The 27,840-nt window shown below is 40.2% G+C and overlaps 1 protein-coding gene across 1 annotated transcript in view; it reads right to left on the reverse strand.

Annotated features, from left to right (window-relative positions):
- MCC (MCC regulator of WNT signaling pathway) overlaps positions 1–27,840 on the reverse strand; it is a gene marked incomplete at its 5' end in the record, with an annotated part of 375,431 nt that overhangs the window by 261,252 nt on the left and 86,339 nt on the right. The window contains one exon of the mRNA XM_080920142.1: positions 24,294–24,505. Coding sequence (XP_080776268.1) covers positions 24,294–24,505 — 212 coding nt within the window. The remainder of the gene's footprint in view (positions 1–24,293; positions 24,506–27,840) is intronic.

Raw genomic sequence — 27,840 nt, forward strand, 5'->3', positions numbered from 1 at the left:
AAACCATATGAATACATTTTTGTCAGAACTTGATTTGAAAAGGATGTTTTTCAAGTGGACCTGGGTTCAAGTCCCAGCATTCACATGGTGGCTCACAATCATCTGCAATTCAAGTCCCATGGGATCCGATACCCTTTTCTGCTGTATGTGGGCTCCAGGCATGCACAGCCCAGAGATAGCTCCTAAGGGCTAGGGTCAAACAAACAAAACTGTACTTTTTATTCTTTGACAACACCTTACCGGTATACAATGTATCTTGATCATATCCAGTGTATACAATGTATTTTGGTCATATCCAACGTATACAATGTATCTTGATCACATCCAGTTCAAATTATCCCTCCCACTCTCCTCCCCTAGAGTCTCCTTACACCTTTATATCTTCTTATTTTAGAGATCACTGAGTCCAGTTGGTATTACTTGCATGTGCATGAAATGAATAACTGTTAAAAATAGTACAGATGGAACATGAAAGATCCTTAGAAAATGGGGCATAAAAACAAAACTAAGAATTATGGGCACAGACAAAGAAGACTTTCCAAGCTAATGATATTAAAAATATGAGTAAAAACATCAAACATAGGGAAAGAGATGCCTATCTACATAAAGAGGCATATAGAACACCAAATAGGCAGGGCCAGGGAAAAAAGTCATATTAAAGATAAAATGTTGAATATACAGTAGAAATAAAGTATATCAAAAGAAAAACATTAAGTCACTTATAAAGATAATCCTAACAGACTAAAAGTTGATTTCTTATCAGAAACTTTAAAAGCAGTGGAGCTTGGAATTAGGCCACTTGAGTTCTGAAAGGCCACAGCTGTTAACCGAGACGATTAAACCCAATGCTGAAAGTAAGAGAAAAACTTTCCATGATTAAAGCAGGCTCCAGGAACGTATGGATGTTAACCTGTTCCTATAGAGGATTCGGAAGAAGTTATTTAAGCTAGAGGATGATAAACACACCCAAGAGACTGTAGAGGAGAGAAAATGCCATCATAGAACAATAACAGTAAATGTAAATAAGAAAATGCCAAACACTACAAACTAATGCTGCTGAGTATTAATGATCTCAGTTACCAATATTAGGATGCAGATGAATGACGTAGATTAAAAGGGGTGTGGTCCCTGTATTTGATGCCTCCAAGACACATAACTCATCGTCAATGATAGACATTACCTTAGAATGAAGGAATAGAAAACGATATTCTAACAAAGGAGATCTAGAAAATAAACAGGTGTCCCTAGTCTGATGTCAATTTATTTTAAACTGAAACTAGTCATGAGAGAAAAATAAGGTTATTTCATACTGAGTAAGGGAACATTCCATCAGGGGGACAATTCCAAACATATACACACTAAACACAGTTGCACCCAATTGAAAGGGAAATGCTACTGTATAGTCATAGAGGAAACTCAACACAGTAATAGTGAGTGACTTTGGTAACCCGCTCTCATCTTGACAAAAGGACATTGTGAAAATTAGAGCTAACCGACAGTACAGAGCAAACTGACCCATCGGGGGCATCTACGGAACATTTTAAGCGAACACTGAAGGATGTGCATGTTCTTAGAAAGCCACAAACCTTTCTCTAGGGCAGGTCATACATAGGGACACAAAGTAGGTTTCAAAAAAATACAGGAAAATTGAAATAATGTCTTATGTTCTGTCTAATAATAATAGAACGAAGTTAGAGCTCAACAGCAAGAAAAACTGTAGGATTATATAAAGTCATGGAGACCCAGCAGCACAATATTGAATGATGAATGGGTCTTTGGAGAAATCAAGAAATTCAAAACTAGAATAAAAGCTTGAAAATAGAAATACAACATGTCAAAACTAATGGAATACAATAAAAGCAATCCCCAAATTGCCTATATTAAAACATACAAGATCTCTCTCTCTCTCTCTCTCTCTCTCTCTCTCTCTCTCTCTCTCTCTCTCTCTCTCCTGTGTGTGTGTATGTGTGTGTGTGTGTGTGTGTGTGTATTTGACTCAGCAGTTAAGAACAGTTATTTTTTTTTAAAGAAGACATGGGTTTACTTCCCAGCACACACAGGGTGAGTCACAACCATTTATAACACCAATTCCATGGGATCTGATGCCTTTCCCAGATATCTACAGGCATCAGACATGTATGTGGTGCATATACATACATGGAGACAAAACACTCACACATAACATAAGCCTAAAACATGGATAGGCTGATAAAATATGTATTAATTGAAGGCACCCCAGTTTAAGATGAGCTAGGCAGCATTAGCTAATTAAAATGGAGGGAGAAGGTGGGAGCACATCTACTTAAGCAATATGATCAGGTAAGGGGTCTTTGGGGAGACCTTTCAGCTGATAATGAATGGAGTGGAAGGATTCTGTATTGCAGTGGGTGGCAGAAATAAGAATAGCCTCCCCCAACAAGGGTCCAAAGGACAAACTTCCTCATGAGTTACACAATGATAAGATGACCCTTTAGAGAGCTGTAAACATTCAATGGAAAAAGGACAGCCAATTCAACAAATGGTGCTGGTCCAACTGGCATTCAGCATGCAAAAGAATGAAAATAGACCCTTTCTTATCTCCCTGTACAAAGCTCAAGTGCAAGTGGATCAAAGATCACATTAAACCAGGTACACTGAAACTATTAGATGAGAAAGTAGGGAAAACCTTAGAACACATAGGCACAGGAGAAAATTTTCTGAACAAAACACCAATGGCTTGTGCTCTAAGGTCAAAGATTGACAAATGGGACTTAATGAGATTGCAAAGTTTCTGTAAGGCTAAGGACACTGTCAAAAAAACAAAATGGCAGCCAACAGAGTGGGAGAAGATCTTTACCAACCCCACATCCGATAGAGGCCTAATATCCAAGGTATACAAAGAACTCAAGAACTAGACACCAGAGAATAAAACAACCCTATTAAAAATGGGGTACAGAGCTAAACAAAAAGTTCTCAATTGAGGAATATCAAATGGCTGAGAAATATCTAAGGAAGTGCTCAACATCTATAGCCATCAGAGAAATGCAAATCAAAACAACCCTGAGATTCCACCTCACACCAGTCAGATTGGCCAAGATCAAAACTTCAGATGACAGCAGATGCTGGGGAGGATGTGGAGAAAGAGGAACACTTCTCCACTGTTGTTGGGGTTGTAACCTGGTATAACCACTCTGGAAATCAGTCTGGCGATTCCTCAGAAAATTGGACATAGTCCTACCTGAAGACCCGGTTATTTCACTTCTGGGCATATACCCCAGAGAGGCTCCAACATACAACAAAGATACATGCACCACAATGTTCATAGCAGCTCTATTTATTATAGCCAGAAGCTGGAAAGAACCCAGATGTCCTTCAGTAGATGAATAGATACAAAAATTGTGGTACATTTACACAATGGAGTACTACTCAGCTATCAGAAACAATGACTTTATGAAATTCTTAAGAAAATGGATGCATCTAGAGAATATCGTCCTGAGTGAGATAACCCAGTCACAAAAGAACAGACATAATATGCTGTCACTGATAATTGGATACTAACCCCAGAAAGCTCTGAACATCCCAGAAACAACTCACAGACTTTGTGAAGTTCAAAAAAAAAAAAAAAAAAAAAAAAAAAAAAAAAAAACCATTATGTTTACTCCTTACACACCAAGAAAACTTTAACTAATTCCAGGTTACATCCTGTTTTTCATGTACTTTATGCTTATTGTAACTAGTAAGATCTTAATGCAGAGTATCAAACCTTTAAAAAAAAAAAAAACGCCAAGCAATGACAAAAATGTATTCGTATACTTTTATGCAAAAATGCTTAAAATTTGTACATTTATCTTTGTTTGTTAAAATAAAGTTCTTCAATTAAAAAAAAAAAGATGACCCTTTAGAGAAATGAGAAAGATGAGGTCACAGAGGTGGCTTGATCCGTATTATAAGGTGGGGCCACCCATAAAGACCTCAAGTGATATTCTTAACACACTGGAACCCTGTGCTGAGATTTTAGTAGAAGACACATGGGGGAACTTCACTGTTTACAAACCACATGGGGCTTCTGTGTGAGGAAGGAACATGGATGTATGTGTGGCCTGCCACCTAATCTTCAGTTGCTCAGACGCTCAAGGAACAATGTCCAGGAAAGTTTGGAAGCATCAAGGATCGCATAAATACCTAAGCACCTTAACATTAGTAGTGCTGTTATTGTAGAGTCAGGGCTGGTTAACATTAGTAGTGCTGTTATTGTAGAGTCAGGGCTGGTTAACATTAGTAGTGCTGTTATTATAGAGTCAGGGCTGGTTAACATTAGTAGTGCTGTTATTGTAGAGTCAGGGCTGGTTAACATTAGTAGTGCTGTTATTGTAGAGTCAGGGCTGGTTAACATTAGTAGTGCTGTTATTGTAGAGTCAGGGCTGGTTAACATTAGTAGTGCTGTTATTGTAGAGTCAGGGCTGGTTAACATTAGTAGTGTTGTTATTGTAGAGTCAGGGCTGGTTAACATTAGTAGTGTTGTTATTGTAGAGTCAGGGCTGGTTAACATTAGTAGTGCTGTTATTGTAGAGTCAGGGCTGGTTAACATTAGTAGTGCTGTTATTGTAGAGTCAGGGCTGGCATGGCCTCTGACATGTGTAGATGAAGAAACGAATGAACAAATGAAGTGAGTGGGATGCATTTCTCTTGACCTGTGCAGACCCTGCAGCCCTTCCCAAGGCAACTCTGAACTTTCTCTGACCCAGTTCCAAATCCAGACAGGAGTCACCTCTGCAAGGCCCAAAATGCTGATTTGAAACAAGCACAACTTTATAGTATAAATATTTTCTTCTTGATGTGTATGTGACCTATAAGGACACAAACTTCAACGTTTTATTATGTAGATACTGTTCATTGCATTTGTTGGGCATAAAATGTACATTGCAGAGAAAGTAAGAAAATCAAATGCACTAAGTATATTAAAGTAACAACTACCAATCACCTGAATTCTTCCGGGGGTTTGGAAGGGCATTTGCTGTGGGTACCCTCCCACAGTTCCTATGCATGACAAAAACTAAGCCTTTTTAAAATTATTTTTTAATTATAAAAACCGTAAATACTGATTTTAGTTCACTTAAATACATAGAGAACATAAAGAAGAAAACAAGTGGGTAGCCATAATAGTACCTGTTTCTTTTTCTGAGAATGGAAAGGCAGTCCTCAAGACTGTGTGTGTGTGTGTGTGTGTGTGTGTGTGTGTGTGTGTGTATGCATGTACACACACTGAGGACTGTAGCTGCAACTGGGTGTATGGTAGGGGCTAATGCTGAGCCACACCTCAAGCTTGTGGGCACTATTTTCAGATCTCCAGTTGAGAAAAATCAATTACAGAAGTAAGACAAAAGAGGTGCTTTTGGTTTATACTAAGGGGGAATTTTTAGTGCTTCTTCTGTTAAAAATCCTTACAAACAACTGTCCTTTGCCACTGGTGTAGTGACTGAGAGATAGAGAAGGGGATTCATACTATACCTGAAAGTCAGATTTATAAATGCAAAACAAGATTCAGCTGGACAAGTACATTAAATTCTGCTTGTTCCAGTCACCCAAGTTCCTGTTTCTACCAACCTAGACTTGACTTGGAAATAGCGATGCTTCTAACAGACACCAGGCACTCCAAATTTCATGCGGCTCCCAGACTTTTCTAAGATTTCAGCTGCCTTTAGGCAATTGCTCTACATCTGTATGTGGTGCTGCTGACCCAAGAAAACAAACAAACAAACAACAAATCTTACAGATACTCTTGAATATCTTAATTGAGCAATTGAAAATCATTTGCTTCCTGGAAATATGACAGCACACAACAATATCCCAACCCCGGTCCAATCTATCTGAAGGCAGAGACCTTTAAGGACATAAGCCCTAAGCCCAAATTGCTTAGAAAAGGAGCCAGTTGAATTTCGCAAGAGTTTCGAAAAATTATCCCCAGCCAACACTGATAGTATTTTTACCCCTCTGATACTGCACTCACCTCTTTAGACTCTTTGGAAACTTTTTTTTTTTTTTTTTTTTGGCCAACAAAGTCTAACAAAGACAGGATTTTAATGCACTTGAAAGAGCTGCAGGCAAGGAATTGGATTCATGTTATTAAAAGGTAACTTGAGCTGGGCATGATGGCCCACACCTTTAATTCCAGCTCATAAGAGGCAGAGGCTGGCAGGTTTCTTTGATGCCTGTCCGGATTTACTTATTGAGTTCCAGGCCAGTCAGGAGATCCTGTCTCAAAGTAAAGTAAAATAAAATAAAATAAAATAAAATAAAATAAAATCTTGAACTACCACATGCCCTGGGAAGTGGTGTGAAGCGGCAAAAGCGATACATGACTTAAACTTTCACTTGCATTTTCACTTATACATTACTTATTTGTCTAGATTGAAGCCATAAGTAAAAAATTATGTAAATGAATGCAATATAGTCGTATTGATCTCCTCTCACACCATGAATCAAGACCCAAAAATATGGTACACATAGAAAACCCCAGAAAGAACCAGGATTTGTATTATTAGTTTCAAGTTGGGTATCCTTTCAATTCATATCACGATGACAACATTCCTACTCAGCCCTGCCCATGCAAAAACTGACCGCATCTGGTGCTTCAGTCTGGCCTGTGTGCATGGGTCTGTCTAGTCTCCATAGACTCAGTGAGGACTGCGTACCTGTAACACGTCAGCTCTGCACTCACCTCGGGGAGCTGAGTGCCCCCACAAGACCCCAGCCCAGCTTGTATCCTCAGGGGAGACTGAATGCTGGAGGTGGTGACCAACCGCACATCCACCAAGGTTCTGACCCCTTAGAGCACCATAGGGACTCTCAACTGTCACATGCCCTGCAGCTGAGATGACTCTAGGTACTGTGCCAACCTGCAGGTAAGTGTTTTGCCCACCAGGGACCAACCTGCAGGAGCAGCATCAGGGATTTCAGAGAGAACTATAGGGCTGGTGGAAAGTAAATATGGAGGATACTGGGGTTTGAACCAGCTTAGCAGGAGGACCCAACAGCCTAACAGGGGGATTGGACATCACTTGAAGGATCTGGCCTTTCTTGAGCACCAAAGATACCATTTGAAAGAACAGGGTGGTATAAACTACATGGAAAATGGGGGAACTGAATCAACATAATGAGCTCGCTCCAGATGTGTTAGTCAAAAATACAAGTAACTTGCAAATGAGAAACTTAACTCCTGCAAACAGTATTTGCCCTACAGTAATGGCCTCCATGGGGGTAGATTATATGCCCTCCACCCCAAATTCAAAAGACCGATCATCAGTGTGTTTGATGCAATGTAACTAGAAGATAGTTGTGAACAAATCCCAAGAGAACACCAATGGCAGAATGTATACAGTGTATAAAAGAGGAATTCAGTAGAGAGATAGAAAGACCAAAAAGATGGCAAACTGAATTATTGGGAATAAAAAGAGAAGCCAAGCCAAATCAGAAGTTTGTGGAAAGCCCCATGATAGAATAGATCAAGGGGCAGAGGGCACATAATATCTGAATCTGAAAGCAAAGTAGAGGAATGAAAACATGCCAATGGGAACAAAGGCATGTTAGGTCGAGGTCTGGGCTGGGCTTCAAGATGTTCATGAGACTATGTGAAGGACAAACCAAGTGACCATGGGTAAATTGGAGATAGAGAATCCCATTCTGAAGGCACAGAAAGTATTTTCAATAAAACTTGCAGAAAACAGGTGCTATTTCATCTATGGGGGCGGCCACTTAGAACACCAATGAGTCAGAAGCTAAACAACAACAGTAACAACAGTAAAAACCCTTCATCAGAGCACATCTAAACCACTAAACATGCAGAACAAAGAGAAAACACTGAAAACAGCAAGAGGTGAAAACACAGGGGCAAGCCCATAAGGGAGACCAAATTCTCAAGAGAAAGGCTTGGAATTATGTTTTTAAAGTGTTGAAAGACAACTCTGGGTTTGCTTTATTGTCCCTCAGATTTGGACTCTGTGATCACAAAAAAAAAAAAAAAAAAAAAAGACTTTTTAAAAAAATCAAACTGGATTTTAATAAGGAATATAGGCATAAATAGTCAGTCATATCACATGTGGCTGCCCCCCACCCACTCCCCAAACATACAGTGCCTCCTAAGCAAAGAGCTTCCAAGTCTATTTTGGACAAATTTGACTTCTGGAGACACTCCAGAATAGATTAGAGGCTTTTATCTCTCCTCTACCTGCTCACTTGCTCTCATCTCATGTTGCCATGTCTCTAGGGTTGCAACTTTTGTTTCTGATACTAGAGTTGGGATAAGCAGAAACCCAAACTGAGGGCAGAGGAGCTGTTGGTATTTGTCTTATAAAAATAATCATCCCTTGATGTGAAACATACACTGACATCTACAAATATGAAATAAAATCTAATAACTAGCAAGTGCCTGCCCTTTCCAGTATGAGAATTGATATTAGAATTTGAAGATTGTCACTTTTTTTCTGGCTTTGTACTTGGCAATGATTACTTCTTTGTTGCCGATGTGTATACTGGCTGGTTTTGCTGTCTACTTGACACAAGCTGGTGTTATCACAGAGTAAAGGAGCCTCTCTTGAGGAAATGCCATCATGAGACCCAGCTGTAAGGTATTTTCTAAATTAGTTCCCATTAGAGATTCCTTTTTTCTGTACTTTTAAAGCTGCTAGAGAAAGCCTAGCATTGCTGGCAATAAGAGCGAGGTCTTGGGGTTCCAAATGTGTCTTTGATAGATGCCTCTACTCATTAAAGTTGCGGGTTCATTTTCTTTCTCAGTTAACTCCCTCCTATCACCTACAGATAAATACTTACACATCTGTGTCAGAAAGCCCAGCACAAAGACACCAAGGCATTCAATTATGCTATAATAAAAGTGTCTTCTACAGAATCAGAAAAATGAAAATCCATTTAGTGTGCGTATGTGGTATGTGCACAATCACATTGTGTGTGTTAGGTATAGTGTACCTAGGCTAACTTCCAAAAAGCTGGGCATCCAGTCACAAAAGAACACAAGTGATATGCAATCACTGATAAGCAGATACTAGCAGGGATTGGAGAAAAGATCATCCAAAGACTGCCTCACCTGGGGATTCATCGCATATGCTGTCACCAAACCCAAGCACGTTTGTTGATGCCAAGTAGCGCTTACTCGCAGGATCCTGATATGAATGCTTCCTCAGAGGCTCTGCCAGAGTCATACAGATACAGCTGAGGATGCTTGCAGCTAACCATTGGACTGAACACAGGGACCCCAGTGGAGGAGCTATAGAAAGGACTGAAGGAGCTGAACGGGTTTGCAATCTCATTAGAAGAACAACATTATCAACCAAACAAACCCTCCACAACTCCCCTGGACTAAAACACCAACCATTGAGCACACATGGAGAGACCCATGGCTCCAGTTGCATATGTAGCAGAGGATAGCAGTGTCTGGTATCAGTGTGAGAAGAGACCTTTGGTCCAGTGAAGGTGCATTTTCCCAGTGTAGGAGTATGCCAAGGCACTGAGGTGTAGAGGGTGATTGGGAGAGGGAGCACCTTCATGAAGGAAATGGGAGGGGGAGGGGAATAGAAGGGGGAGAGGAATAGAAGGGGGAGGGGATAGGGGATAACATTTGAAATATAAATACAGAGATTATCCAATAAAATAATTTTTGAAAAAAACAGAAAAGCTGGGCATCATTTGTGTTCTTATATCATTTGTGTTCCTATAAAGAAATAAGATGGGGTATGTGAGATATATCACTGCTTCTATAGGGTGAGTCAGGAGAGGGGATTATTTCTCCCAAAGTATTGCTGAAGCATCCTTTGTTGCCTAACGAGAGACTACAAGATCAAGCCGTGGGGTCTAATGAAGTTGGCTTCACATCTTTGATTGCATTCCATTTAGTCTTCCTAAACTTCAAAGTCTTCATCTGCACAAGGATCATAACTATATATACATGTTATGGTATAAAGTTGTGAGAACTGAATGAGATAATCCTGTTGCTCTTGGATTATCATTGCACATGATTTGATACAGACCATGTGCTCAAGAGAGATTGACAACATGGGAAGAGATGTAGACAGTATACTGATCCCTACATCACAGACCACAGATCACTAAAGGGGTTTTAGAGTTCTTCCTTCCACCCAGGTCTCTGGTTAGATGAAGCCAAACAAGGTCTTCTCTCCCAGCTATTATTAAGTATAAAAACAGTGAAAGGGTTGTCAAAGATGGCTGAGTGGTTAAGAGCACTGACTGGCTGTTCTTCCAGAGGTCCTGAGTTCAACTCCCAGCAACCACATGGTGACTCACAACCATCTGTAATGAGATCTGATGCCCTCTTCTGACATGCAGGTGAACATGCAGCTAGAACACTCATACATAAAATAAATATTTAAAAAAATACCCAACAAACAAATGCATTTTCTCTCTCTCTCTCTCTCTCTCTCTCTCTCTCTCTCTCTCTCTCTCACACACACACACACACACACACACACACACACACACACACAGAGAGAGAGAGAGAGAGAGAGAGAGAGAGAGAGAGAGAGAGAGAGAGAGAGACTGTAAAAAAAAAACCCTCAAATTTCTTTAAGTTCAGTCTATGTATAAGTATTCACAAATTCAGGAGTCCTCACAATACAGGTTTGAAGGACTATTCCTTTCAAAGAATGCATTTGACAATAAAACATAAGTGAAAATAAAAGAAGTCCTTATTTAGGTCCCTCTGTCTACCGAAGGCAGACTTATAAGTAATTTGCTGCTGTTCTTCTGGCTGTTCCTGCTTTCCTCTTGGAATCTGTTATATGCTGCCTGAAAACACATGAGCTGGGGTTTAAATGTCCCTTGCCACACTTCTCTGTGCCCTCTCTTTCAGTGGTAAGTTAGCTTACCCCTGCTCCAGCAAACTGAGCTCCCTGCTACTTATAAGTGGATAGGTGTGGTGAAGCAGTGAGCAGAAGCAGGATTTTCCTGTTAGCATGGAGAAGGGACAGTTCTGCAGACTCTCAGAAGCTCACACAAACACAAGACCCCATTTTTCTTACCTCTCATTCTTATTCCACAGATGTATTTTGAAATAGAAAGACACAGGTTAGAAGGCACTACCATCCTAGGTCAAAAATGCATACATCCTTTCTTCTCTGCCTTTTCTTTAAAAAATAATGCCACTAAGATGTTAATAATAGCCAGTGTGTTGGTAAGTACCTTTAATTTCAGCACTCTGGAGGCAAAGGCAGGCAGAGCTCTTTTACAAATTCCAGGTTAGCTAGGATTACATAGTGAGACCCTATCTCAAAAACAAAAAGTAATAGGCCCATTATTAAAGACCCATTGAGATAAGTTATTAGAAGGATGAAGAAGAAACCACAGCAATGAGAGACAGGATGCCACCAAGCTACACTCAAAACACAGGTGTCATTTGTTCTGTGCATAGGAAACTCTCTTCCTCTGACCTACACAAAATGAAAAACAAGAGAAATGAGAGATCTGGGGCCTCTCAGGTGTCTAGATATGGGACCACTGCCCTCTAGTGTGTATTGAAAACACTCAGCATCCTTTTGTCAAGAGATGGTGATCCCAAAGACAGGAAAAGTGATGCTCTGTTGAACTGACCAGCAGAACACCCTCAAAACTAACGGGACCCACCATCATAAGAAGGACAATTAGGCCTGTTGGTGAAGGCACATACCTTTAATCCAGAACCCAGAAGACAGAGGCAGGTGCATCTCTGAGTTTGAGACAGCCTGGTTTACACAGTAAGTTCCTAAGACAACCAGGGCTACACACAGAAACCCTGTTTTGAAAAGAACAACAATAAAAATCCAGGACATTTAGTGACTACCCACCTCACTAACTGGCAATGCTAGTACTCCGATTGGATTTTCAGAATGGACTTTTTAAAAAAAAGTGTGTGTTCTGTGATGTGTAAAGGACAACATATGGGAGTTGGTTCTCTCCTGCAGTATGGATTCAGAGCCAACTCATTGACCCAATATATACTCTCATCTTCCAGACTAAAAATATCAGTAAATGGGAAAGGGTACTTACTGTATTTTCTAACTAATGTGTGCCAGGGTAGCAGTCACCCCCAAACCTGCCCTAGTATAGATTCTCCTACTGACCATGTGAACTTCAGTATAGATTTTGTTCTAGGCCCCCATAATCTGGCTCCTGAAATGACAGGCTCAGACAATCTTTTGCTTTTTTTTTTTTTTTTTTTTTTTTCCTCCAGTGACCCTGTTCTGAACCATGGAACAATGATCTCTGGTAGGCATGCTCTCAGTTCTGAATGAGTGAGTTTACAGAGTATATGGCAAGCCAAATGGGAAGTGGAATATAGAGACAGCAGATAGTAAAGCATCCTCACATTGGGTGATCAAAACACCCAGCAGAAACCAGAGAGGGATGTCCTACTCACAGTCAAATGGGTATCTTGATAGAGTCCTGGGCAAAGTCTCCTTGGAGGAAGCAGCCAAACCAAAAGAACTTATACCAACAAAGATGACACCAAATTGGGTACTCACAACCTCCAGCAGAAGCCAAGGAGTTGAGGCAGATAGCTGGAGTTTCTAATTAAGTTTTCTCTTCCCAGAGGGGTTTCTCGTGGCTTCATCTCTAGCTTCTCTTCTCCCAGTGTAGATACATTTTCATCCTGAAATAAGTAACCTCTGCAGGAAATGGTTTGCCTTCTAGTTATCTGCCTTTACTCCTTTTCTTCCCTCCCTGTCATAGGGTTAGAGGGTCCAGCCTGTCCTTTGACCAGTGGTCTTGGAAGAGAATTTGAGACAAATATGCCTAGGTTTGACGAGAGAGGAGAGACAACAGGACTTTCAATGCCAGCTTCTTCTCAGTGAGCTCAAACGACATGCCACATATTGCAGATTCTTTCACCTATTAACCACGAATATTCCCTTTTTTCACGACTGGTATTTCCACATGGATTCTATATGTAAAAAATTGAGTACCATTCTTAATCGCAACCTCTAACCCATAAAAAGGTAACTGGCAGGCCTTGTGACAAATCTTTAGAGCCTACTTCAGTAACTTTCTGATTTCTATCTTCAAATGTTCTCAAAAAGTTTAAGATTTTTTTTCTAATAAGAGGGAAAAGTCAGCAGCAGTAGCATAGCGGATCACCATCACTGTTCTCTGCACACGAAAAATTATATTAAACCCTTCCTGTGCATTGTTCACTTTAATCCTTGTCATGATTATGGGGGGAAATATTATTACTGCTACATTACTGAAACACAGAGTCTAAAATCCTTAAATTAATTTTCTGTAGTCTGCTGGAAGTGCAGAGCGTATCATGGAAGCACACATTCTAGCTACTCGTGGAGGGGCTTCGTTCAATTAATGAAGACACGTGAAAAGCAAAAATATCTAGGATTTCCATGAAATTATATTTGAGTTTTCATTCACTGACTTATACAGATAGAAACTTAATAGTAGGCCCTACCTACTTGAAGTGCTAACAAGTGTCTTTCATTGAAGAAACGATGGTGATGTTGGGAAGGTTGTAGATTGAAAGGTCTGTAAATCTCAATCTTTCAAAACAAAAATGACCCACAAAATCATATTTTATGAGAATAAATGTGGGCTGAAAAAATAATACATTTGGGGGCCAGTGATATGGTGCAGGCTCTTGTTACCAAGTCTGAGAACCTGAGTTTGATCCCTGAGAAGCAACTCCTCAGATATCTGAGAGCCACTGCTACCCAGGAGCATGAAATGGCCACACAGGTGCCCCGTGGTTGTGACAGTGATGTGGATGTCTTTTGTGAATTTGTTGCCAATTGAGGACAGCAATGTTCTGTCTTCATATCCTGAGTCAGTGGCCAGAGGGAAAGAAGGGAGTTTTCTGCCACCCTTTTACCTTCCTTCATTTGTTACAAGGAGGAAACAGAAGTTGAGTCATGGCAAAGGGAATAAGGCCAAAGCAGGTTCAACTGGGTAACCAAGAACAGAGAACCTGTCCAGGAATAATAATCAATACAGCCAACGCAGAGCCTACACTCTAGATGGATGAAAAGATACAGCAGTCATCTTTCAAGAACACCTCCATGTTCACATGCATCAAGAGAGGCCTTTGCAAATCCTCTGCATGGAGGGGGGGGGGAGAAAAAAGCAACAAAAAAGTAAAAAGGGAAAAAGAGGCTTGTTACTAGATTTAATGTTCTTTCCCCCAGAGTGTTACAATGTCCACAGGATGTTAGAGCATAAAATGTCAAATTTATGCTTGTTATTTTTTTAAACCCAAGAACAATTTCACTGACATTTGAGAGAAAAATATCAGGATAGAAAGCTGTAAATAAATCTAAGCTACTGCCAGGAAGAGGGAGAAGGATAAGAGGAAGAGAGAAAGCCAGGCTCTCTGAACGGGAAGTGAATGAAGTAGGCAGCGTCCGCACTGAACATCTGAGGATGAGGAGGGTAAGGGAGTAAGAATTTGAGCAGAGAATGTTTTCCCAGTAAAGAAAAAATTGAGATGCTAGGAAGGATCTGTAGAGCATTTCATTGACTAAATGTACTCATAAAGATTTTACTAACTCAATCAGTATAAAGAATTTAATATACCCCAGTAGAACCCCTCTGTATATTCTCAGATGGCATATAAATATTCAAATAAATACTTTTCACTTCTCATGTGCGTTCCTTTGAAAAAAAATGGTAACCGCTATATACCTGAACTTAATTAAAGTTGAAATAACAGATTGCAGAGTTGACTATAAAATGATTGCTAGATTATAGGGTTTCTAATTCCTGAGGGTCAAATTATAGTTTACATCCTGATCAAATCAAAGTCATTAACAGTGTGTCAATGTATAACACAAATGAGCACGTTCATTTACAGTCTGTATCATAGTAAGCAGAGACTCCCAAGTCAAACCAAGCTATCACCAGATGTCTTCGTGAGGGTTTTACTGCTGTGAACAGACACCGTGACCTAGACAACTTTTGTAAGGACAACATTTAATTGGCACTAGCTTACAGGTTCAGAGGGTCAGTCCATTATCAAGGCAGAAAGGAGCATGGTAGAGTCCAAGCAGGCATGGTGCAGGAGGAGCTGAGAGTTCTACATTTTCATCTGAAGCAGCTAGAAGACTGACTTCCAGGCAGCTAGGATGAGGATCTGAAAGCCCCCACCCACAGTGACACACCTACTCCAACAAGTCCACACCTCCAAATAGTGCCTCTTCCTGGGCCAAACATATTCGAACCACAATGCTGGGTGACCCTTCAGAGATTTAATGTGTCTTAGAAAAGGTGCCCAATGTTACTTTTGTCTTATTTTCAAAATTGTTAGTTTTGATTTTTAGAACATCTAGGTACAGGTTTAAATAAAAAAGAAAATAGTAAAGATAATGGTAACTGAAAGAAAATGTGTGTGTGTGTGTGTGTGTGTGTGTGTATCCTCGAGTATCCTACAACTGGAGTGGAGGAAAGGGAAAACAAACCAAATAGGATATAAAATATGTGAAATTGTTAATGTAGTTAGAGTTTGGGTTACTTTACAGATTCCTTTTTCTACCACCCTTCTCTACCCTATCTATCCTCCCAATTCCCCAACACTAGGTAGAAGAGAAAGAAGGCTCGAGGAGAAAGGTGGTGGTGGTATTGCTAGACTATTTCCTGCTGATTAGGGATGTCAAATTCCACAGGGCTTTGATCTTTGATGTCAGGATATCCAATTTCTTCTTCTCATTTCTTTGTTCATGACCACTTGAGAAATCACAACAGCAGCTGCCACAAACCCTCCTGAGGCTCTAGCATTTATATACTCTTTCAAGAGTCCCCAAAATTCTAAATGTTATATACTTGCAGAAACTATCTACAGCTGTCAAAATCACACCGGTGCTAGAGCAGGAGGCAAATCATAGTCAGCTGCTGTGGACAATCTAAAACAGCTGGGATCATACCTGGGATTAAAACAAAACTGTATTCCTACATTTCTGTGTTTTCTCTTTAAATAAACCAAAATTCTCACTGCAGGTTGAAGCAGAAATAAGAGCCTCTGTTGTGTTAAATAATAATAAAAGAAAAGGAGCCATGCTATGCGACTGATACTCTCTAGCCGGAATGGTTTTGCTGTCTTCATGGACAGCCCCATATAGAGACCACCTCTCTTGTGGCTCTCTTGCTGGGGACTCTGTTTACACTGTCAGCATCTACCTCCTGTGGTTATTGTCACAATTCCCAGGAATCCAGCAAAATCAAAACTCTAGAGGCTTGAATTTCATCTATCAGTAAATTCTCACCCCACAAAACGTCCACACAATAAACACAGAGCCAACTGATACGGATATAAATTGCCCACCTAGATAAGACAAATTGTCCTATAATTATCCATCCCTTATAAGATACTTATAAATACCTGTGGCTATTTAAACTCACATGGTTTTGGGTCGTCCTTCCCTTTCTTTATCTTCTTTCCTTCTCCTGAAGACTGCCATCTCATCAAGGGCCTCTAGTTCCTTAAATCTTATACCCTAAAATCTCTTTCTGTCCCCAAAGCCCCAAGTCCATTTTCTCCTCCTTTCCACCCCCCAGACCCGGAAGTTCTGCCTACTCCTTGCCCAGTGATTTGTCTCCTGAAATCTTTATTCAATAAGGAAGATCCTTTCAGCAAGCCTCCTCACAAGAGTAGGAATGGTTTCTCACACTGAAGTATGCCAAGTATGGCCACAATCAGAGCGTTATACTAAGGGAAGCTCAGCTAAGAATTGGCTTCTCAGTGTAGGAGCACATGATAGATTATAACAACATGGATCTCATTTGTTTATTTATTGTTAAATATAAGATTTTTATTATGTGAGAATTCAATGCATGCCTACAATGTATTTTGTTCATAGCGCACCCAGATCCCCCCCCCCCAACCCTGCTTGTTCTGCTTTTATTTTTGATAACTCTCCAAGTCTAATTGCTGTGGTCCATATGTTTCTGGATGTAGAGCTGTCCATTGGACCAGGAGCCATATCTACAAAGAAAACTCACATAGACACAATTCTAATTTAACTTCTCATTTGCAGGTGTGTTACCAGGATGAAAAAAAACGCTCCATAGAGTTTTTGGCTGTTGGAATCACTGAGTAACAAAATTCGCTTGATCTCTTTGGTTTGTTTAACACAGTGCTGGAGATCATATTCAGGATCTTATGCATGCTAGGAAAATGCTTTGTTGACTTTCATTTATTTTATTTTAAATTGTGTGTGCATCTGTGTGTGTGAGAGAGAGAGACAGAGACAAAGACAGACAGACAGACAGACAGAGAGACACAGAGAGAGAGAGAGAGTATATGAGTACAAATCCCCACTAAGGCCAGGACAAGATGTCAGATCACCTTGAACTAGACTTATCTGCAGCTGTGCGCTGTTTAACAAGAACGATGGGAACTGAACTTGGGTCCCCTGCAAGACCATTATGCTCTCATTAACTGCCAAGCTATTTCTTCAGCCCCATTTAAGATTTATACAACTTAACCCCCAAAACTCACAAATACCACCATGTTTTCTTCTTTTAAAAATGTAAATACCTTTTAAAAATATACAAAATTACGTGTCAAAAATGATAAAATTGTTCTGATAGATGGTTTTAAAGGTGTGTGCTGCTCAGCCCAAGGATCACAGTTCAATCCCTGGGACTCACAAACTAGAAGGGAAGTGCTCAAGTGTTGTCCCAGGATATGTGTGCCTTGGCATGTGCATTTGCACAATACATGCATACCAACATACAAAATAAGCAAATATAGAAAAAATTAAAAGGAAGTAGACCAAATTAAAGCCTAACTGTGCAATGTAGAGGAAGACAGGCTTGAGTAACCTAGAAAGAGAGAGCTCTTTTCATTTGCAAAGAAAGGAGGCCAGCTGAGCTTTCTGAGCCATGACCCATCATTTGGAACTATGGGGAAACATATGTCTTCATTGATAGTTTCTGTCTGATAAATGATACTCAAAAATAAAAGTCTTTGTCTTTCTGGGAGCAAATTCTACAAAAAGAAATATCAATCTCAATAATTTAGAAGGGACAAAGTTTTTGAAATTTTTAGGTTGTTCCTTGGCCATTTTCTCAAAGCAAAACAGATTTCACCCCCTACTTTATATTTATTTATTTCATTTCCCCAAAATCTGAAGGGTTACAAGCTGTACTGAGGAATTTATTTGCAGCTGAAGAGTGTCCAGAAGAGGGTGCTAATGGCCACAAAGTTCACACACATCCTCTAGACCAAAGATTTCAAGATGTTAACCCAGGATTTGGCAACTCCTTTAATTATCAGCGTATCTTAAAATCAAGGAGGTAAAGTAAAAATTGCCCTATCTTAAAAACAATTCAAGGATATAACATAACTATCAAACTAAATAGATAGATAAATAAATAAATACATAATACTTGTAAAGAAAGATATGGAGAAAAATCATGGCTGTTGTTTCTCATTAAATTGTTTCATTTAAATATTTCATATCATGTGCATGGTTTCTTTTAAAGTGCAATTTAACTCACATCAATTAGATCTTTTATTAATGAACATGCCAAAGCTAAGGCAATTTAAATGATTATATGGCTGAAAGAATGTATGCAGAAATTTATATTTTGTTCAAAAGTTTATTGGTGTTGTACCTATAAACTATTATGTTTTATGTATCATAGTACTTAAGTTTATCACTGTTTCAAACTTTATCATTACTTTCTGCCCTGAGTAATACAAATCTTTGGAGAACCATATTCAGAGCACAGGCATTTTCTTCTCAATTTTCTGCTTTACCAGACTCTCACTGTTCCTTCTGGCTTTGCTTTACAAAGAGAGCTTGAATTTCCCTGGCAGTATCATTATTGTTCTGCAGTGTCTCAGAACCACATGAGTTCAATGAAGCAGAAACAAACTTCCTAGCGCTTTCTTTCCTGGGTGGTTTTGCAGGGTCATACAGAAGAGAGATCTTTTGTGAAATCCAAAAGTTAGGTATAAAGAAGTCATTCTTGATACCTGTTGTGAGACACGGCCCACTTTGTGTGGCTATCACAGAATACTCGAGGCTTGGCAACTTATAATAAACAGACACTTGTGCACTCATAAGTGCATATGCTCTTTCAAGGCTGAAAAGTCCAAGATCAAAGTGCCAGTATTTGACAATGGGCTTTTTGTTGCAAGGGACGGACACACTCCAACTATCTATCTGTCTGTCTATCTATCTATCTATCTGTCTATCTGTCTATCTATCTATCTATCTATCTATCTATCATCTATCTATCTATCTATCTATCTATCTATTCATCTATCTATCTATCATCTATCTATCTATCTATCTATCTATCTATCATCTATCTATCTATCTATCTATCATCTATCTATCTATCTATCTATCATCTATCTATCTATCTATCTATCTATCATCTATCTATCTATCCATCTATCTATCTATCATCTATCTATCTATCTATCTATCTATCTATCATCTATCTATCTATCTATCTATCTATCTATCTATCTATCTATCTATCCATCTATCTATCTATCATCTATCTATCTATCTATCTATCATCTATCTATCTATCATCTATCTATCTATCAATCATCTATCTATCTATCATCTATCTATCTATCTATCTATTTCCCTATCTATTTATCTATTATTTTACCTTTAGAAACAGGGTCTCACTATGTAGCCTTGGCTGGCCTGGAGCTTGCTATGTAGGCATGACTAGCTTGAACACCTTCCTCTGTCTCCTTCATGTTGAGATGAAAGGTGTGCACCATCATGCTTGGCACCCTTTCCTTTTCTTTATATGGCATCGATCCTACTTCCAAAGGTGGGTCCCTTGGAGCCCAATTCTCTTTTAAAGCTCCCCACTTTTAATACTGTTATCATGACTTTTAAATTTATGCATGAATTTTGGAGAAAAGACACTCTCAACAAAGCACAGGAGCAATTTACATTTATTGTTGCTAATCCACTCCTTAAGAACCTGGCGTACTAGGTTTATAGCACTACAGGTCTACCAGATTTCCTCTATAAGCTTTTCTGAGTTCTTGGCTAACTTCTTATGCCCTGGATAAAGAGTGTCACCTTTTTCTGCAGATCACCAACCATGCTGGTCACAGTAGGAGAGTGAAGGAGGTTCTAGACTGCCCTAGCTCTCCTGTGCTGATCTGAAAGGCCCAGAATAGCTTCAAGATGAACACTACACTGCAGAGTTAATAGACAGCACCACCTGCTCCTACATTTGTGTGAGGTCTATCACTTATGAATCACTTGTGTCCCAGATCACATGTGAAACCGTGCCTCTTCCATGCAACTGTCTGTTGACAGCAGCATCTTGTTCTGCTCCGGTACTTGGTACCTGCTTCGGTTTGCATATGGCAGAAGTCATACTGAAACTTAACCGCCATTGTAACAGTACTGAGAGACTGTGGGGATTAGAAAATAAAGTGCTCGTGTAGGAATCTCCCAGAAGCTTCCCAGTGTTGAAAACAAGCCTATGCCAGGCATGTCTTTCTCCCTCTTGCTTCCAGTTTACCCTTCTTTCTCCTGTTTCATAGTATGAAGGGAACTCTGCAAAATTTGCTTCTCTGTCAATAAAGGATGCTAAAGGGACACAGAAGGGAGCCGGAAATCCCAACCTGGTTATGCTCTCTCCTACAGAGACCAGCATCACAGGACATCCGGGTTGTTCACTCTTAGAAAGCTTTAGAGTTTTGTCATTTCAGCAGTCTTCCTAGGGAATTCCACGGGTATTCTGGAGTCAGCAAGTCTGGGGGATGCAAGTTGGGCTGGTATTCTAGAGGGCTGGTCATTTCTTTGTCAACTCTACCAGGAACTTTTTTTATTGCCCAGTGGGTACCATGACCCCTTCAAAGGTTGAATCAGCCACTGGCAGTGTGAGAACCTGCTTCCAAATATGTTTCTTGGCTGACTGAGATGTAGTGCTGCTCTTTCCCTGTGTTATTTGTGAATTTCCTAGAGCTTTCTGTACCCACTTGTGGCAACGCTGTGCTACCCATTAATATTGCTTACGTTAGCCTTCCCCTGAGTGAATTACTGTGTGTTTTCCATCCCCAAGCTGGATGCTAACCAACAGCTTTTGCTTCTAGCTGTTTTGTTTTTAAACACAACTTAATTTTATTAGTTCAGGATTTTGTTTTAGAAGGAACATAAATTACTTTTAATATGACTTTATAAATAAAAAGATTACCCAAGCGTGGCATTTCAAGAGGCTATTTTGCTTTCTTTGACCACACACAATGAATGCTCTTTCTCAAGCTGAGATCATTGGATCCCTGTGAGCCGTCTCAGAAAAATGGTGGCTGTGGAATGAACCACCCCAAACTCAATGGTTAACACAATGACTACTATTTCTTATGTGACAAGAAGACTCCAAAGTTGCATCAGAAATGGTGTGGACATAGGAAGGGGTAGAGAATTGGGAGCTCAACTTCCTGTACCAAGGATCAAGGTCATAATTAGGTTCAACCTTAGGTAAAGTTTTCTGTTTTCTCTGTGAGAACATATGGCCCATCAGTGTCTGTATTTGTATTTATGGTCAGGTTTTCACAAAGGATGGCCTTGAGTGAATATGTTCAGTTTTATTTATTTATTTGGTCACATGTATTCTTGCTAATTGATTGTGGTGTTGAATCATTTCTATCTTGATCAATGCGTTGCAATGACTAGCTGCCAACACATATCACATTTATCTTTCACAGGCTTTCATAGCCATGGACAAACAGAAAGGTCTACAAGCTGAAGCACACTAACTGCTTCTCTAGAAATTGGTTGCCTGGTGTTGTGTAAGAATTCCCTCTGTGATAAAACCATTCACCTTGGAAGGAAGCTCACTAAAACATAAAACTTTTCAGAGGAAGTGAAAGATTCTATCCAACTAGAGAGCTTGTTGTCTTCAAAGCAATTCACAAACTTCAGGAAGTTCCTGAAATTGACGAGATTTTCAAAGCTCCTCTTTCCCCAAGCATATATAAGCTGTAAGGACTCTGAAAGAATCTCTCTGACCAACAGGGCTGCCTGAAAGATGCAGAAATCAGAGTGACTGAGAAGAGACTCAGACCACTGTTTCTGTCTGAAGGAGATAGTCTCTAACCCACTGAGATCTCTGCAGGCTCTGCAGTAGACACCAGGTTTCCAGCTTTTGGAGGCTGCCACTCATACTGGGGTAGGCTTTAGATACTGCTGCTGTCTTTGAGTTATTTCTGCTCCTATATATACCCTCATTTATATTCTTGTAAGTAACCCCCAGTGATTGACCTTTGGTGGTGTTCATTCTTTGATCTGTTATGAACATGTATGTTCACATGTCAAGAGGAGTGGCACCACACAAACCTGGCACTTAAGGGAGACACCATCCACTCAGGGATGGAGTAACCAACAGGGACAGAGTATGTATGGGGCATATGAGAGCTCATTATCTTGAGTCCTTTGATCACCCAACTCAGAGGTTCCAGCCAGTTGGGGACTGTACCTGCTTCTGCTAAGGAGAGACAGAACCACAGGAATCCACTTAGAATGTTCCTGGAAATCTAGGAGTTACCGATCCACTTTGAGGTAGAAAGCTGTCTTCTTCTGCAGCTTTCCACAGTGGGTTTGCTGTACCTATGGAGGCATGAACCCTGAATTCTTCAGAGTGGATGTCAGTGCAATTGATCAATGTGTAATGGTGTTTACTGTCATCTCTATTTGCTGTGGCATTAACTATCTTGAAAATGATATCAGGGGCTGGGGATTGTAGCTCAATAGCTAGAGTGCTTGCTTAGCCTACACACTATCATGGGTTCAATTCCCAGCACTGTATAGACCAGGTGTGGTGATAAGTGCTAACAGTCTTAGGATTTAGGGGGTGGGGAGAGGGGGATCAGAAGTACAGGGCAATCTTTGAGCTACAAACATTGTTGATGAGCTACAAAGCTCAGTCGATGTAGTACAGGGAAGGCTCAGTCGGCTGGCAATGGTTGTAGCTGACATGGCTAAATTTAGACCCATGCCAGATATATTTACTGGTAATTTCATGGTCCATTGAACACACAGGAAATAAGTATAATAGTTGTATTCACTGTTCGAACTGTATAAGGTTGTCCATGAAAGGTGGTCTAGCAAGAAATAGTATAATAACCACAGATGATCTGACAGGCCTTAGAGATGTAATCATATCCATAAGGGATTGTATGCATAGATGCTCTTCATATTTTATATTTGAAAAACATTTCAAATTATTGGACAACTTTAGACTTACAGAAAAGTTCCAAGTAGTGTAGAGAGGTCGATGACCAATTTGGCTCATTAATTATCATGTTATATTATTTATTCAACTATCATTGTCACAGTTCAGGAAGCAACACTATTTATCAATGAAAGCATGTATATTCCCCAGGTCTCCTTAGATTTTTCTTATCCAGAATCTAACCAAGGGATGATATTACATTTAGGTTATACCTTTGTAGGCCAGAAATGTTTTCCTCCCAGACTTTCATTGGTTTTAATAACCTTACTGGTTTTGACAAACACTGGTCAGGAATTTTGTAGAATGTCATTAGGGCTTCTGTATTTTGCATTTCCTTTGATTGTTAACTTTTTCAAACATTTCCCTCCAAAATGTATGACTAGAAAATATGTCACAATGTGTGCTATGACCCTGCGGTCTTTATGAGAGCAAACTGGGGAATCATGGTTGTAAAATTGCTATCATCCTGTTCAAACTTATTTTAAGAAACCAGGTAGGGGGCGTGGTTGAGGGAGGCTAGAAGGGAGGAAGAAGGGAGGTAAAGAGGGAAGGAAGGAGGGAACTCTCAGAGTTGAGATCTCAATCTCAGTGTGTAAACTGGATGTCACTGAAAAGGATCCAGCCATCACCCACACATCCTCATCCTCCAACACTTGACTTAAGGAAGCCAATAGTAGAACAGTAATCAAACTATCAGTGAAGTGTGTCTCCTTTCTTTCTTCCAAAGGAGTAAATTCCAAATTCAAGAACAGAAAGAAGTATATTTGATTGGTCTATAAAGTCTGGTACCACAGGAATGTCATAGAAGAGCTGTTGTGAGACTTAAGTAAATCAGACTCTACAAGGTAGCATTAATCAAAACACCATTTAGAAACCTGCTCTATTGTTACAGCAAGAATGAAGTTCCTAAGCCCTTAAGTACTAGAAACTCTGGAATGCTCAACAAGACCAGCAGCAATGGAAATAATATAATATTTAGCTCAACAAGAAAAGACAACACTCAGAATACCCCTTGGAGCTCAATATTAAAATATTGGCTTTGGAACGTGGACAGGCCAGAAAACCTGTTCTGTGAACAGGAAAGTACTCACGGTGCTGGCCAGCTCCAGATAGCTTCCGCCTGTAGAAGTGCCAACATTCTGGGACCGTGGGAGAAGTTTGTGGAGCACAGCCTGCTGAGGCAAAGAACTTCTGCCACACTCCAACAGCTTCTGGAGGGGCAGGTGGCTCTGCAAGTCGGGGCTCTGGAGATCCCTGGCACCGGAATCATACTCCCAGCTCTCCCTGGCTGCTGACAAAGCACCTAGTCCAAGAGATGCAGGGAAAATAAAAAGACATTTCTTTCATTAGCCTGTGGGTGGTCAGGAAGTGATGATTTGAAGCTTCTGAGTCTTCTCTGTGCCAGCATCTCAAAACACATGTGGCTCCCAGGCTGCCTGCTGAGACTTTCCCTTTCAAACCGGCACAAGGAAAGCCTGAAGGGAACGGCAATTTTAAGTAAAGAATTCAGAAATAACTATGCAGTGAACACACATACCCTCCCCAACACAAAACCTGGTGGGGGTGGGGGAGCACAGGAAAACCAAGTAAGAAAAGAAATGCAGACCAAAGCCACATCTGTCTGTGATTTGCACTTGGTTATTATGTTGACTTAGTGCTTGCTGGTGATTCTGAAGGAGGAAACAGGGGACTTCCTCCAGCCTCTCACCTGGATGAAGCTGGGCTCTGTTGGTGTTAGGTGCAGCCAAACAGCTGAGTGGCAATAGACTATGGACAAACGGACAAGTCTCACATCCAGGTCTGCACATAAGCCCTTCAGTGTGATGCTCCCACACCCCTTTGCCATCTGGTAAAGTTCAGGTGGGATAAGCACTTGGGAAGCCATGTAGTTCATATGGTAAAGCCACAAGATGAAAGATGCCAAGATCCCCAAATCATCTCTTATGGGGAGTGGTCTGCTCATGCTGACTGCCCTGTGATTTTACTTTATGTGAGTAGGAAAGCAGCCTCTATTACAGTGGTTCTCTACCTTCTTAATGCTGTGACCCTTTAATACAGTTCCTCATGTTATGGTGACCCCCCCATATATTTGTTGTTACTTCTTAACTGTAAATTTGCTACTATTGTGGATTATCAAATAAATATCTGTGTCTGATGGTCTCAGGCAGCCCCTTAGTAAGGGTCGTTTGACTCCCAACAGGCCTGAGAGCCACTATGTTTGATTATCCTTTGTGTATTGGTTAGAAGACTTTAGTATCACCCATTATGACAGATTAAAATCTAATGGTACTAATGATTGTAATACAACACAAACTGGTAATGAAACTCGAACCTAGAGGAGGAGCTAAAACCCTAAGTTTCCATTGTTGCCTTTGCTAGAGGAACTAGATTAGGAGAAAATCCTGCTTCCTTGGATTTTTACTTCAGAACAGAAGTCCCTTTTAGTTACATATGATAAATGGAAACTCTACCTTAGCTGCAAAAGAGGCTGGGAAGTGTGACAGAAAGTGGGACTTTGTTAAGTAAATCATTTTTAAAAAGATTTACTTGCTTATTTAGTTACTTAATTATTTATAAGTGTAAGTACACTGTTGGTGGATTATTGGTGAATTAATCAGTGTGATCTGGAAAACTGTCATATGATTTACTACTACTGTTCTCTGCTTATTGTAAGTAACTTTGACCCAAAAAGTTTCATACCGTGCTGTATGACTAGATGTACCAGCCATTTTGTATCAAAGAATACAGTAGTGTCAGTATGTTTGTTCAGGGTCTGTTTCACTTTGCCTTTGTTTTAAGTAATTCGATTTATCCTCCAGTCTTAAGTGTTAGGCCAACAATACACCATTGAACTGTATCTCCAGCCCTCAATGTCTATTTTAGTAACCAACCTATCATTTATTAATTTTTATGTATGTGAATATGCTGTCATCAGACACACCAGAAAAGTTTATCTGATCCTATTACAGATGGTTGCAAGCCACTAGGTGGTTGGTGGGAATTGAACTCAGGACCTCTGGAAGAGCAGCCAGTGCTCTTAACTGCTAAGCCTTCAATTATTAATTTTTTAAAGAGTTTATTTATGTGCATGTATTTGCATGTAGACATACTTGCAGATGCCTTCACAGGCTGGGAGAAGGCAGCAAATCCCCCAGGGCTGGAAATAGTGGCAGTTTTGAGCCAAGGGAAGTGAGTGCTCAGAACCAAATTCTGGTCCTCAGAAGGAGTAACAAGTACTCATAACCATGGATCTCTCTAGACCTCCGTCAGCTATTTTTATAAGGAAGGCTCTGCCCTTTTGATACAGGTTTCAGCTTATCTGTCCCTCTTCCCCTCTCTGTTCTCTGTGCTTTGTTAGTTGCCTGATGACCTCGGGAGTTTTTGCCATGGCCGCAGCATCATGAGGCAGGAAACGGAATGAGATCAGAGTTGAACAGTGGATCTCTTCTACTGGAGTGAATCTCAGGTGGCCTTCACAGGGGACACAGCTACACACAAAGGTCTGCTTTCTTCTTATATCCACGTTATCCCTAGCACTGCACACAGGGCTGTGATATATCAGACCTTTGGTAAACATCCTGGTGAACTTATTACTGAATTATTCATAGTTGTAGTGCCCCAGATTAGTCTTTAATCCGGAAAAGCAAATGTATACTACTTTAAGATATCAAAGTAAATAATACACACATTTTTTTCTTTATGGCAACCCAGAGCCTCACTTTAAAATAAAATATAATAGCATTGGGATGAGCCAGTCGAAGGAAGCACAAAGTATGCCGTTCTAATAGATCCCAGCCCAGTTGCTAGCAGCTCTGCCCAACTGCTTTATATCATCAGCAGATCAAATGGCCTTCATTCATCATTGGTTCACATTTCTACTGAAATGATCCTGAGAGACTGGGGCATCCCGCTAAAGAGCAAGTCAGTCTAAATGTGTCCACACAACATGAAAAGGATGGGTCACTTAAAATATAGCAGACCATGTATAAAAGAGTAGGCCTCTGATTCCTGTGCTTTCTCCTGGACGCTTTTCCTTCCTTTGGCTTGTCTTGTCTAACTTCAATGAGTTGGGTTTTGTTTTATCTTAGTATATTTTATTTTGTTATGTTTTGTTGCCATCTGCCTGTTCGTTTCTAATGAGAAGGAGAAATGGAGTGGATCTGATGGGATAATGGCAGGTGGGGAGGAACTGGGACGAGTAGGGAGAGGGGAAACTAAAATCAGGATGAGAGAAAAAAAAAACCATATTACCATAGAGGGTGCTAAAGTGTGATCTTAATATGATGTGGATTGTGTTCAACATTTGAATATCGGTCAACTCAGGAAGAGAATGCTGCATGGACAAATGAGCATTCTTGCATAAAATGGCACAAATGTAGCTAAATGTACCCACTCACTCCTGATGATGAGATCCATGTCACTCAGTCTTTACGACAGCTGAGAACCGGAAATGTTTGCTGAATGCATATGAAGTGTTAATGTTTATTGCTGCTTAGATTGTGTTTCATATTGTCTCAAGTGTAATAGCACTGGAAGATTCTGTGTCTTTCCTTTTCTTTTTTCTGTGTGTTGGGACCAAATCCAGGGCCCTACAGTTGCTAAATCAGTGCTCTATCACTGAACCACAACTATGTCTCC

This window comes from Micromys minutus (genome assembly GCF_963924665.1).
Source record: "Micromys minutus genome assembly, chromosome: 8".
Classification (NCBI taxonomy): Eukaryota; Metazoa; Chordata; class Mammalia; order Rodentia; family Muridae; genus Micromys; species Micromys minutus.